This window comes from Chenopodium album, chromosome 10 (genome assembly GCF_948465745.1).
Source record: "Chenopodium album chromosome 10, dcCheAlbu1.1, whole genome shotgun sequence".
In the NCBI taxonomy this organism is placed as follows: Eukaryota; Viridiplantae; Streptophyta; class Magnoliopsida; order Caryophyllales; family Amaranthaceae; genus Chenopodium; species Chenopodium album.
This window is the reverse complement of record NC_137843.1, coordinates 15,693,482-15,706,358: the sequence shown is the minus strand read 5'-3', so window position 1 is coordinate 15,706,358 and position 12,877 is coordinate 15,693,482. Positions and strand designations below refer to the sequence as shown.

Below are 12,877 nucleotides of genomic sequence, written 5' to 3'. Positions count from 1 at the left end.
AGTTTTAAGGTATAGGATTTGTAAGATCGCTCTCAGTGATATAGAGACAATGAAAAAGCATGCATTCATCAGTAACAATCAACACAGTGTTAATCGCAGAATAAAAGTACATCTTGCTCATCTTTTGAATCAGTAACATTTTTGTCACTAGTATCAGATTGCCTTCCATGCTGTCTGTATAAATGTAATAAAATCTACAGATTGAAACTTCCAGACTGCCAGAGTTGCTTACAAAACATAATTTTCGTTTAGTTGCTGCACACTATATGGAAAAAATTATACAAAAAAGGATATATAACGTGACATGGAGATTTTACAGCCACGGCGAAGCAGTCTCAGAAACAGAGACTTTCTTTACTCAACCTTCTTATCTTTCTTCTTGTCAGACTTCTTGTATATAATTATCTGGCTTAACAAGGTACCATTCGTTACAGCACCGAGGACAGAGCCCATCACAACTAAAACAGAGTCAAGGAATTAATTAAACAAATTTCCAGATGAAAAAGGCAGCATAGTTACAGTGATACTAGTACGTTGCAAATTTACAAAGACCGTGGAAAAACAAACTATACAATCGTAACACTATCCCTGGATTCTTCCTTGATATATTCTACATCTGTAAAATCGATTTCACATCTATATATATTTGATGCATCATAAGGCTTTCCTACATTTCTCCTGCAACAACAAACAAGCAGGGGAAGCACCCATCCTCCCCTTCCTCACCACACTGCTACCGTCTCTCTTTTGCTTTTCCTCTTCCCCCTTCCTCATAACCTTTCTCCTCTCTCAAAGCTTACTAAATTTGATGTGCCATCCTCAAAATAATTGGTGAACCATCTTTGCACCACACATTTCAAAAGCCTTCACTTTAAGCACCTGATAGAAGTTTGGCAATTTTGAGTTGGTTTTGCCTTCTCTTAGCATGGAATCCGGATAGGAAAAACCAAAAAGTCCTAACATAAAAGAAAGCTCCCAATTTTATCCCCAAGAGTGCTTGGAAACCAAAATGTCAACCAAACCTTGGATTTGCACGTTCCTTGAAACATGGTCACCAACAACCTAAAGGACCCAAACACTTGCTTCATTCTCTTTGTTGTTTAGGTTTCCAAACATCCGCACCAAATTTCTTTTCTTCTAAAGGAGATCCTCTATAAAAATTAATGGACCAAATAAGTCTATTATCCTTCTTCCCCTTCTTTGAAGTCAAACATTATTCCCTTAACTTTGATCTAATGCCACCATATCACTTGGTGACTTCATGCCCACATTATGCCACTCCCATATCTACAACTAGATGAAAGTCGAACCAGGCTGGTTAATTGATCATGGGTAACACAAACTAGTCACAAAGTAACACCTTGTCAAACCACAAAATATAGGTGCATGAGAAGGATGGAAATCCAAGAAAATGTGAGGGTTCAAGGGCATAGTCATTAGTCACCAATAACAGTCACTAGAGAAATTTGTAGGATAGCTACAAGTACTTTAAATTCACTGTGAACCATCACACCATGACTTCACATAATCCGCTGCCCTGCTGATATTTCAAATGAGTATCACAAACTGTGGATTGGAAAAAAAAAAAAAAAAAAAAAAAGGCACTTTAACTACCATAGAAACCAATATGTGCCATCCTTGATAGCATTTCCACATGAATTAATCAAACTAAGCCAAATCCCGAACAACTCTACTAAAGTTCAATTAATTCTTCCAAAGAAATCCATAACAATATGAAAGTACCCTCTAAAATGTAACAGAGCAGTTCTTCAAGGAGACATCCAGATTCCGTACATGGCATTTTAATGGGAATACAAAGCCCTTCAAAAGTTTCCAAGTATTATGATAAACAGTGATGTGTTCCTTGCACGAACAGCTATGGCTAGCATCATGAAATTCCGAGTGGATGAAAATGTTCTCCACCATATGGAGAGCTAGACACCAGATAGTGTCAAACTCTGCAATTAAAGGAAAGTTTGCATGTTTCGTATCCAAAATGAAGAATCAATCATTGAAAGGTCAAAGGTCAAAACCTAGGCCAAGGTTCCCCAGCAGTCCACATTTACAGGGAAAACAATGTGAAAGGTCTTGAGTTTTGACAGTAATTTTGACTGAAGTCCTCTGTAACTCATTACAAACTGCCCAATATCCACCAAGCTTAGCTAAGGTACGGTGATTGACTAGGTCTAGCCATCTATAGCGTTGTCCCTAATCACTTGCAAAAGACTAAAGACAGTTATAACCAAAAGACCCTTGTGATATACTACCTCCGTTCTTTTTAACTGCAATCTATTCCTTTTTGGAAAGTTCCAAATTGATTTCAACAATACTTTATTTGGACCGATTCTCTCTACTTCTCTCCTCATCACATGGGCCCCCTTTTATCTCTCTCTATCTCTTTCCTCTCCTTATATATTGTGCATCCCCTCCACGTTGTAATTTAATAAAACGGAGGAAGTATAAAAATTATTTTTTAAAAAGAATGCAAATCAAAGTTGAGAAAGATAGAATAAGAAATACTCATAAAGAAGTGCCTTTTTCATCAAACACATTAACAAAGTAAATAAAAATAATAATAATAATAATGATGGGTTGATGATGGTGATGGTGATGATGACAAAAAGTATGTATAATTGATAACTATCAAAATACGTAGAACAATGCAACAATATAATATGAGCAAGGATACCACTTGTAGGTGCTTTCTCCTGGTTACTGGTAAAAACTCTCACTACAAAACAGCAAACAGTAATCAGGATATGGAACAATGAACCTCAAATAATGTGAAATAAAAAGAGATGCATGAGATCATGTATTTACTCACCCATGGAACCTCCAAAGTTCATAAAACATGTTAGAAAGCTGAGTTCCCCCGTAGATTTATTCTGCAAGTAATGAAGACAGTTGTCAAAAATGTCAAGCCCATATATAAGCATTATATGGACTCTTACTAACAAGAGCAAACAGCATAAAAGGTTGCTTTGTAACATAAGGTCATAAGTCAATGTCACATTAAGACCTGTCTCTAGTATAGTCAAGAACAACATTTACCTAGATATTTATTCAAGAATTAATATTCGGAAAATAAAGGTACTACAGTGGCTTGTCACCAAAAGGATTCAAAAATTTCGGAAACAATGAAATCATAGAAAAGATATGCATGAGCAGGTATATTATCGGGGTTATTAATTAATTTCTCCAGAATATTCTGACTTAACAATTAATTCAACAATTGGGTTGATATTTGACCATGTATTCCAGTTCCTGCTCGATTCCGGTCTAATTATTTCACCAAAGAAGTAGCAAATTCTTGGTTCAACACCGTGTATATTAAAGCACAGTAGATGTGCTCTGGTAGCCAGTTATGATCCCCTTGATTAGGCTCAGAAGATCATAGGGTGGAGACAGGAGAATCACATCCACAAGGGGCAAAATGTAGCATAATATTCATAAATCCGAATGAAATTCACATAAAGGCACCCTATATATTAGAAGCACTTGAGATGCAAACAGGAGTCTTCCAACACCAACTAAATTACTGCACTTGTAAGTATTTTATGAAGCTAAGAGTCAATTTTTTTAGTCCAGTTCTATATATCAAATGTTTAGTGCAGCTAACTTTGGTAAATATAAGTCTATTACAATATTCTAGGCTTCAAGAGCCAATTGCCTCAATATGCCTTAAAATGTTTTAAATTGACAAGTCTGAAAATAATATATATATATATATATATATATATATATATATATATATATATATATATATATATATATATATATATATATATATATATATATAAGGAAAATTTGTCAAAAATAAGTCAACCTTTGCTTGGTTAGCTCAAAATAAGCCAACTTTTGAATTAACTCGGAATAAATCGACTTTTGTAATATATTTTCTCAAAATGAGTCAATACCTGTTATATTAAAAGTTAACCGCTTGTTAAGGTAAAGCATGACACATGTCATTATGCGGTTGGTCCTTTTTTTGAAAAAAAATAATTTAAATACATTTTCTAATTAATTAATGAAATAAAAACTTTTTTCAATTAACAATTTTAAATAAAAATCTTGAATCATAATTAACAATTAAATAAATAAAATTAAAAAAAAATCTCAGCCACCTCCACTCACCCACACCGGCCCTCCCCCACACTAGCAGCCGGCGGCCGGTGACTGCTTCCTTCCCCCGTCGCCGGCGACGGGATCGTCGACCCCACCTCCTCCCCCTCCCTACCCCTTTCGCAATTCCCACTTCCCCAACCCGAGTTTCCCATTCATCCCTCATTCCCTCCCCCTTCCTGAGAACCTGATCAGCCCCCCTCCCCCAATTCAACAGCCCCCAACCTTTGCTTGGTTACGATTCAACAGCCCCCACTTCAACAGCCCCCAATTCAACAGCCCCCACTTCAACAGCCCCCAATTCAACAGCCCCCAACCCCAAAACCCTAAACCCAGCCCAAAAAACCACCTGAAACGACACCCAAACTCGTTTAGGGTGGTTTCGTGGGTTGGGTTTAGGGTTTTGAGGTTACATTTCTAGGTGGGGAAGGGGGAGTGGGGCGATTAAGGTGGGGGACGGGGAGAGGGGGCAGTTTCTGATAGGAGGAAATGGGTGGTGTCGCCGTGTCAGGGTAGGGGTCGAGAAGCGGCCAACGGGGATGGGAAATTGTTAAACTAACGGAGTAGGGTGTCATGAGTGGGGGAAAGGGAGGGGAATGGAGTTGCCGGCGACAAGGGATGGAGGTGGTCGCCGGCGTCGGCCACTGGCAGGGGTTGGCAATGGTTGGGGGAAAAAGGATGGCTGGGCTTTTTTTTTTTTTTGAAGGATATGATTTGTTTTTTTTTCTTTTTTTTAATGTTTATAATTTTTTATTTAATATAATTATAGTTAAACACTTAATTAGATTTAATAAAGTAATTTTATACAAAAAATGACCTGTTTGGTAGGTTGTAGGTCATTTGGCCTACTAAAAGAAAAAACCCCTTAAAAGTCGACTTATTTTGAGTTAATTGAAAGGTTGACTTATTTTAAGTTAACCACGCAAAGGTTGGTTTATTCTTGACAAATTTTCTTATATATAAAAGATGCATAATACAGAAACACTTGTCAATTGTCATCCTCATTATCCAACAGTCATCAACGTTCAAGAGTTCAACTTACACTGAAATTTTTCCATATTTGAGGAATCCTTGCACAGAGAAATATTGCATGTTGTGATGCCTGTGATACATGGATCCAGAATGAGTATGTATGTAACAATCAAAAAGGTGGCATATTGCTCAAAACAATACCATATAGTTGTCAATATACATCCAATTCAGCAGTTCTTAAACAAATTGTGGAATCATTAAAGAATATTTCACTCACATATAAAGCTTCAAAAAGCATGGGATCAATTTTACCAGCCAGAATTGTTGGTGCCAAGCCACAATATCTATATTAATAATGTTAAGAAAGAGGGATTTTTTTTAGATGATAAAGATGTTCTACAGATCACAAAGCAAAGGATACAATAGTGCCCTCATCCATCTTGAAGTCCCCACAGGCTGTGAAAAGTAATATATTACCCCAACGAGAATTATAGCTGCAAGAAGATATATATATTAATCAGAAGTTTAATGGGGACTTTGAGCTGTATGCAGTAAGACTAGTAACATGCTAGTTATGAAATAGATGAAAGCTGAAAAAACAGACTTGGCTAACGACCATTAAAAAAAAATATAAAATTGCACCAACATTCTCCCAAGCTCTATAGATGCAGCATAAACAGAGTGGGTCAAATGATAACTTATAAAAGGTCATCCGAAGCAGCAAAGGGTAAGCATCTTTAGTCTCTAAAACTAATGTTCTTCCTGAAATTACAATGGATGCAAGGAAAAAACAAGTGGGCACAAACATGAAACATGCATATATTGATATGAAAAGCCTCCCACCCACCCACGCCCCCCCCCCCCCAACTGCCAAAATATAAAAGCCCCGAATTACGAGGAGGCAAAAACAAGATCAACAATTTATATATTGATACTATTATATTTTACCTAGTTGATTGCCCATCTTAGTACTATTATATCTTTTGGTTGGGTTTAACATGTAAGAACATGAGTTGGATAAACAACTTTCACTGAATAATGATTATATTTAGGTTAGAAAGTGGAGATAAGTCGATCAAGGGAGAGTTTTAAAATTCTATGTGAAGTTATATTATGTACCTTGCACCAATAGAAATGCATATTCCCCAAAGGCTGAAAAGGGGAGGCCTTTATGGAGGCAATATGCTAGAGAAATTGTGTAACCAATAACTTCAAGCTCAAAAGCTGCCACACTAAGCCCTCTTACACTTTTGTGTTCCAAGATCTTCAATATCTGCCATATATTAGATAGAATTAATTTTATAGCAATCTAAAGCTTTGGAAACAATTAGTGTGAAAGAATTACGTCGTAAAATAAGAGTGTTCATGTCTGCCAGAGAACTTCGAAATGCCTTGAAAATTTTTAAAGAAAAATTATTGGCAAGTCAATGACAAACTATGAGCAGAAAGTAAGCTAAGTAAAGTATAACAAGATTAATAACTTTTTCTTCAATTTACATGGAACTTGTGAACCTGTGAATGTGTATGGGAGTTTGTCTTTACTACTCTCTCCATCCTTAAAAATTGCTCCATTTCCCTTATTGGGTCATCCCTAATAGATAGCCCCATTCCCATTTTAATTAGCTTGGTCTTCACAATTCTTCTCTACCTTATTTACTACGGCACGTACTAAACAACAAATCTACCTAGCCACTCAAACAATTCTTAATGCAGTGAAAATTGACGAGGGAAAAACTTTAACGGATAGAGGAAGCATCAAATACGAATTTTCTTTTTGACTTTACTATCACTCATATTTACATCTCTGGATGATACCAGTACCACTGGTTATAAATGGTACGGAGTAACGAAAATAGACAAGGAAAAAACTTTAACTTGGTAATATGCAAGTTCATTACTTACCATTTCTATTATTTATTTATCAAGTGTACCAAAAACTATCATCAATGTACAATGCCCATAATTAAATTCCAAACCGAAACTCAACTTAAACGGAAAATTCTTCAATTTGAATCCACCAATAAACACCAAAACCGGCAATTGCGATCACAAAGAGAGATAATTTCATTTCAACACTCCAAAAACAGATTACGACATTTAAAAAATGAATACTTGGGGTGCAAAAAATCAATTATACCAACATTCATCACAAAATAATGCTTCTTACTGGTTAAATTGTTTAAATTTAGAAAGAAAAAAAAAAACAACAACAACAACAATTGATACTTTTTGTAGGTTAAACAACCAACAAACAACCGCATAATCATGGAGAAGAAGACCATTCATGCAGAATTCCGCTTAAAAAGGGAATTCATTGAATAATTCGATAATAATTACAAAAGAATTGGACGAATTATATCAATTGACAACAAATTAGGGCTTTTAATGTCATAATTTGCCAAAAAAAAAAAAAAAAAAACTAAAATTAAGATGAAATAGAAAACCTGAGGGATCTTGACAGTGGTGGAAGCGGCAACGATACAATAACCAAGTAGCTTAGAAATAAGAGGAAGCAAGCAATCTTTTGCTGGAATTTGACCATGGCGGAGCGATCCAATTACACACCCAAAGTCCATACCAAATATCTCCATTTTTTTTTATTACTTTGGAGATCAAACTAAGTTTTGCTTTAACTTTCAGGCTTCTTCAGCTTCAATTACCCTTTACAGTCTGGTTTTTTCTTTAGCAAGGTGTTTGCTTGGTACGTGCCTTGGGATTGATGTCAATTCGGGACGGTAAGACAGGTTGGGTTAGGTCGGGTCTATTTCAAGTTTGAGCTATTATAAAAATTTAAATAATACGGAGTACATGGTAGTATTGCATCAATGCAAGTCAACAATTGAATCAAGTCACTTTTGGATATGTCGGGGTTATCAAATGGGGTTAATTTGGAATGAGAAGTCAAAATTAGTTATTGAACAATTTACGCTTACATTACACCATTAATATTTTCAATTATATTTTTATAAAATTGTACGTCCTAATATTTTGAAACTATATATTAAAAGTTAAGACGAATTATGTCCAGTTCTTTTGAGCTTCTGGGCAGAGTAGAGCAAATTTCAAACATAGACAGAGCAGAGTAGGGCTTCCACACACTGCAGAGTAGAGTAGAGCAGAGCAAATTTTAATAGATCAGAGCAGAGTAGAACAGCTCTAAAGAACAAGGCCTTAGTTGAAGAAATTCATCATTGCGATTAGAAGATGGCCGATGAAGTATAAATTCTCATAAATATCCTCAATAAAATTTCTTCGCCTAATTATTCATTAATGGCATTATTTTATTGGAAATAGAGGGCATTTAATTTTAGGTCTATTCCCAAACTTCATTCTCAAACCTGTGAAACAAAAATGATATCAGATTTTACATATTCACAAATACTTTTAACAACTATTTGTGATTTATACTGCGTATATAAGATTTTAAAAAAAAATAGTCATGTACGTACTTATTATACTTCTATCTATATATATACTAAAATAACTACCGCTGATGTCATCATTGTTTACGTGTCACTTTTTTATTTAATTTTTTCCCTCCAAAATGCAAGGATGATGTCATTTTTTTTTTTCCTTTTAAACTACCCTATTTAACATAGCTTTGAAAATATATTCCATTTGAATTTTTAAATTTTAAATTTTGAGTTTTGTACACATATTATGCTATTTAGTTATTTACGAGTTGTTAACAATAGAATTAATAGAAATTTCTTAATTAAATATGAAAATTATACACTTTCGGGAATTGTATATACATATTTAATTAGAAATTAGTTAGGAAAAATGAGGAAGTTATTTTCTTTCATTACGTGTTAAAAGTCTATAATTCAATTCTTATTTTAAAATCGTGCATCGCAGAGGATTAATCTAGTATATCACTATTTAATTTCCAAACATAATTTTTAGACTACAAATATTTTTATTGATAATAAAAGATATCATTGATCAAATTTTGCGTTCGCAATTTGACATATGTGCTAATTGAGGCACTTACAAAAATATGGATTTTTTTTTTTTTTTTACAATGGATGAGGTGAGAAAATGGGAATAAGGGCCTAATTGGGTCAGCCCATCTGCCAATACTAGTACAAGTAGTACTAGTATAAATCCAATCAACAATATGAGCTAATTGATATTTAACAGCCAACCTTCAAGACCATTTATTATGATTGAGATATTACATTATTTTTGAAGAATGATTGAGATATTACATTGTAGTTAGAGCTGTCAAAAGCTGATCCGATCCGAAATATCAACCCGAACCCGATTATTAACCAACTCGTTTAAATTCGAAAAAATGGTGACCTGAACCCGATCTGACCCGACCTGAAACCAACCCTAAACCCGAGTTAACTCGGATATTTGAGACCCGAACCCGAACATGAACCGACTAGAGATGACCCGACTCGAATGTAACTCGTAAATTATTTACTTGAATCGAACCCGACCTGAATCGAAATGGACCCAAACCCGTTTTAACCCGTCAAAACCCAAATTTAACCCGATCTTTTACTAACCCGACCTGGATTCAACTCGACCAAAATTTTACCCGACTTGTTACTGACCGACTTGAAATTTATCAACTCGATATGTTACAAACCTGACCCGAAATCAACACGACTTGTTATTGACCCGACCCGAAATCAATTCGACTTATTATTTTATACATTTTATTACTGTAGATATTGACTAGCTAAATAAAGATATATGTTATTTATATTGTAATCTACTTGTAAAGTCATAATTTCGTAAGGGTAAAACTACTCTATGTTAATATTGAAAAGTATTTTGTCTTTACTTGAACTGAACTCGCAAATTATTGACTTGAACCGAACCCGACTTGAACCCAAGAATGACCCGACTTGAAAATGACCCGACCTGAATTTAACCTGCAAATTATAAACTTGAACCAAACCCGACTTAAACCCGAGAATGACTCGACCTGATTATAACTCGCAAATTATTGACTTGAACCGAACCGAGAATGACCCTAACTTGTGTTAACCCGTGAAAACCCGAATTAAACCCGACCTATTATTCACCCAACCCGAATGTAACCCAACCTAAACCCGATAAGATATATGACCCGACGTGACCCGACTTAAGCATGACCCAACCCGAACCCGACCCGCATAGGTTATGACATTAACCCGAATTGACCCGACTTGAATTGACCTGACTCACACTTACTAGACCCAAACCCAACCCGTTTACCCAAATTGACAGCTCTAGTTTGGTGCATAAAGTAACTATCTATAAAGGCACAAGTAGGAAATAGTGCAACAAAAAAAAAAAAAAAAAAAATAAAAGGGATATTTGTAAAAATATTTAGATCTAATGTTGAGGCAACAAAAAAAGGTATTGGGAAGAAATGCAATCCATGCATAGGCTTCCGTTAGACAATCGTGATAAAAATTGAGAAAGGCTAGAGGGATAATTCACGAGAGGCTAGTCTATCAATTAACTGCAATTTCATAACAATACATAAAATTGATTAAAATAAACCCTAAAGAACGCAAATAAGAAAACCCGTCAAAAAAAAAAAAAAAAAAAAAAAAAAGAATCATTTTAGGTTGGTTTAACTAATAGTTACCTCGTGATTGATTGTTAATTTACTTATCATTATAGGTTTGAGTATAATTTCAAACACTTATCATTTCTGGTTGGAGTATAAAATTTGTAACTAAAGTTGATCACTTTGTTTATTATTATTATTATTATTATTCTTCTTCTTATTATTATTATTATTATTATTATTATTATTATTATTATTATTATTACTACTACTACTAATTATTATTGTTACTATTACTACTATTATTACCACTTTCGTTAATTATTATGTGCAACTTTGGGGTATTATTTATGAGATATAAAATATTCCAAAGTTGCACATAATAATTAACGGAGGCAGTATTATTTACCTAAACTAGTAGTTCAAAACTAACTTGGGATTTGATGTGTTTCACATAATAGGTCTTGAATCCATTTTCCATTATAAATTTAATCATGGAAAAAAAGAATAAAAAGGCAAATATGCATAATACAGAATAAAATACAAATCATACATGAGGATTATCAATCAGACATGAATATACATATTAGATTAGTTAATTATAATGACTAAGATAAATAATTAAGTGTGTAATTTTTTTTTAAGTGTGTAATTATTTAACTATTAACATTAGTTAAGTATTTTTAAAAAGATTTATTGAAGAGGGAAGATTTTATAATAGAATTAATGTGTTTTAAAAATAAGGTCCCCAAAAATAGTTACTAGATTGCTAAGGTCAAAGTGATCACTAAACGACCCATGAATTTGCTTAAAATAATACTTGTAGTAACTTGGAGGTATTTTTGAAGGAGTTTAGCTTAGAATGTTAAAGAAAGAGATAAAATTAGGATTTTTGGCCAATATTGTAATTAGAAGGGTTTTCTAATGAAGAAATCAAGGTGAAAAGGAGTATCTATAGCAAAAATGGAAGAAGATAATGGAATAAGGAAGGGGGTAATTCAATTAATCAATTCTAATGAACCTCTCACCTCAAATGCTTAAACTCTTATATTATTTAGTGTCAGCGCAACCTATTTTATGAACTTGAAATTGGGATTATAAGAGTTTATAACATATTGTTGGGAAGCTACAAAACTATACTTTTCAAAACAATTGAAACTAGGTCAATATCATTGGTAGATTTTGAGACATGTTCCAAAGAGTGCATATGTGTCCAGTTTAAGGTCGATTTTAACCCATATCTTTTTTTAATATAAATTGGAATTATTTTATAATATATCGTATGAAAGCTTTTCCAAAGGGCTACCCAAATATCGTGTTGTTCATGGAAGGTTTGTGAATTTATCGAGCTACATTTTGGATAAGGGACAAGAAAATTAGGCGAACTAAAGTTTGTGGATCAAGAGTCTAGTAAATTGGGCCAACTTAGGAATGAAATATAGTATTTTTTGAGCTTGTTCCCATAATCGGATTAATTAAATCATAGTACAATTAAATCATCATCTAACATTAAATAGGAATAAAGGGACAATATACTTGCTTATTTATTTACCATCAGTTTGATTACTTGCAATCAAATGAATTAGAACGAAAACCTAGGTAAAGTTTGGAAAAAGCAAGTGGGATATACTATACATGACTTTTTTTTTATACTATCTCCATTAATTATTAGTTGTAATTTTTGAATACTCCCTCTATCCTTTAATTAGATTCCTAAAGAAATAGGAATTTAACTAAATGATGGAGGAGTATCCTATATACCACAAATAATACTCCTAAGTTGCAAGTAATACTTAGCGGAGGTGTGTGAAATTTCAATAATATAAGTTACCATTAGTCAGTAGATTGTGAAATTAATAAGTAACCCACCCAAATAAGATATTGACAGGGTAAAGTCGTATCCCCTAATCAAAAATATTACCTAAATCCTCTAACAAAAGTAGATAGGGAAGAAGGGTCGAACCACAGGGAAAAAAGTCAATTTATTCCTAATTAATTAAAAGTAATCTAAATTATTAAGTAATAATTTGTTGTTATTAAAGATCTATACTACGAAGAATATGAGTAGGGAGAATAAAATAGGGAAAATCAAATATTAAAAGACCTAGGGCACAGGTTCACTAATAGACAACATTCCAGGGTAAAACATAATAAGCAACCATTAACGCATCAATTAATCAGATCATAAAGGGCCTTCGCTACGTATTACAATCATAGAGTTAATTTACCGGTATTAAATCTCATCTCTCGAATCTCAACTTAACCATT

The 12,877-nt window shown here is 33.8% G+C and overlaps 1 protein-coding gene across 1 annotated transcript; it reads right to left on the bottom strand.

Annotated features, from left to right (window-relative positions):
* Window positions 1–41: 41 nt before the first annotated feature.
* On the bottom strand, window positions 42–7,813 carry LOC145563687 (mannose-P-dolichol utilization defect 1 protein homolog 2-like). The gene is made up of 8 exons (XM_081624121.1): window positions 7,539–7,813; window positions 6,214–6,367; window positions 5,516–5,588; window positions 5,372–5,438; window positions 5,165–5,224; window positions 2,825–2,885; window positions 2,690–2,731; window positions 42–458 (listed from the first exon to the last, which is right to left on the bottom strand). Exons 1-8 carry the CDS (start codon window positions 7,683–7,685, stop codon window positions 355–357), a joined length of 708 nt encoding a protein of 235 aa, XP_081480247.1. The 5' UTR covers window positions 7,686–7,813; the 3' UTR covers window positions 42–354.
* Between the last annotated feature and the right edge of the window lie 5,064 nt (window positions 7,814–12,877).

Coding starts and splice junctions, on each gene's coding strand:
- LOC145563687 (XM_081624121.1), bottom strand. CDS start 7,685: ATGGAGATATTTGGTATGGACTTTGGGTGTGTAATTGGATCGCTCCGC. Junction 2,732..2,824: donor GAACTTTGGAGGTTCCATGG/GTGAGTAAATAC, acceptor GCTGTTTTGTAG/TGAGAGTTTTTACCAGTAAC. Junction 459..2,689: donor GGAGAAAGCACCTACAAGTG/GTATCCTTGCTC, acceptor ACTCTGTTTTAG/TTGTGATGGGCTCTGTCCTC.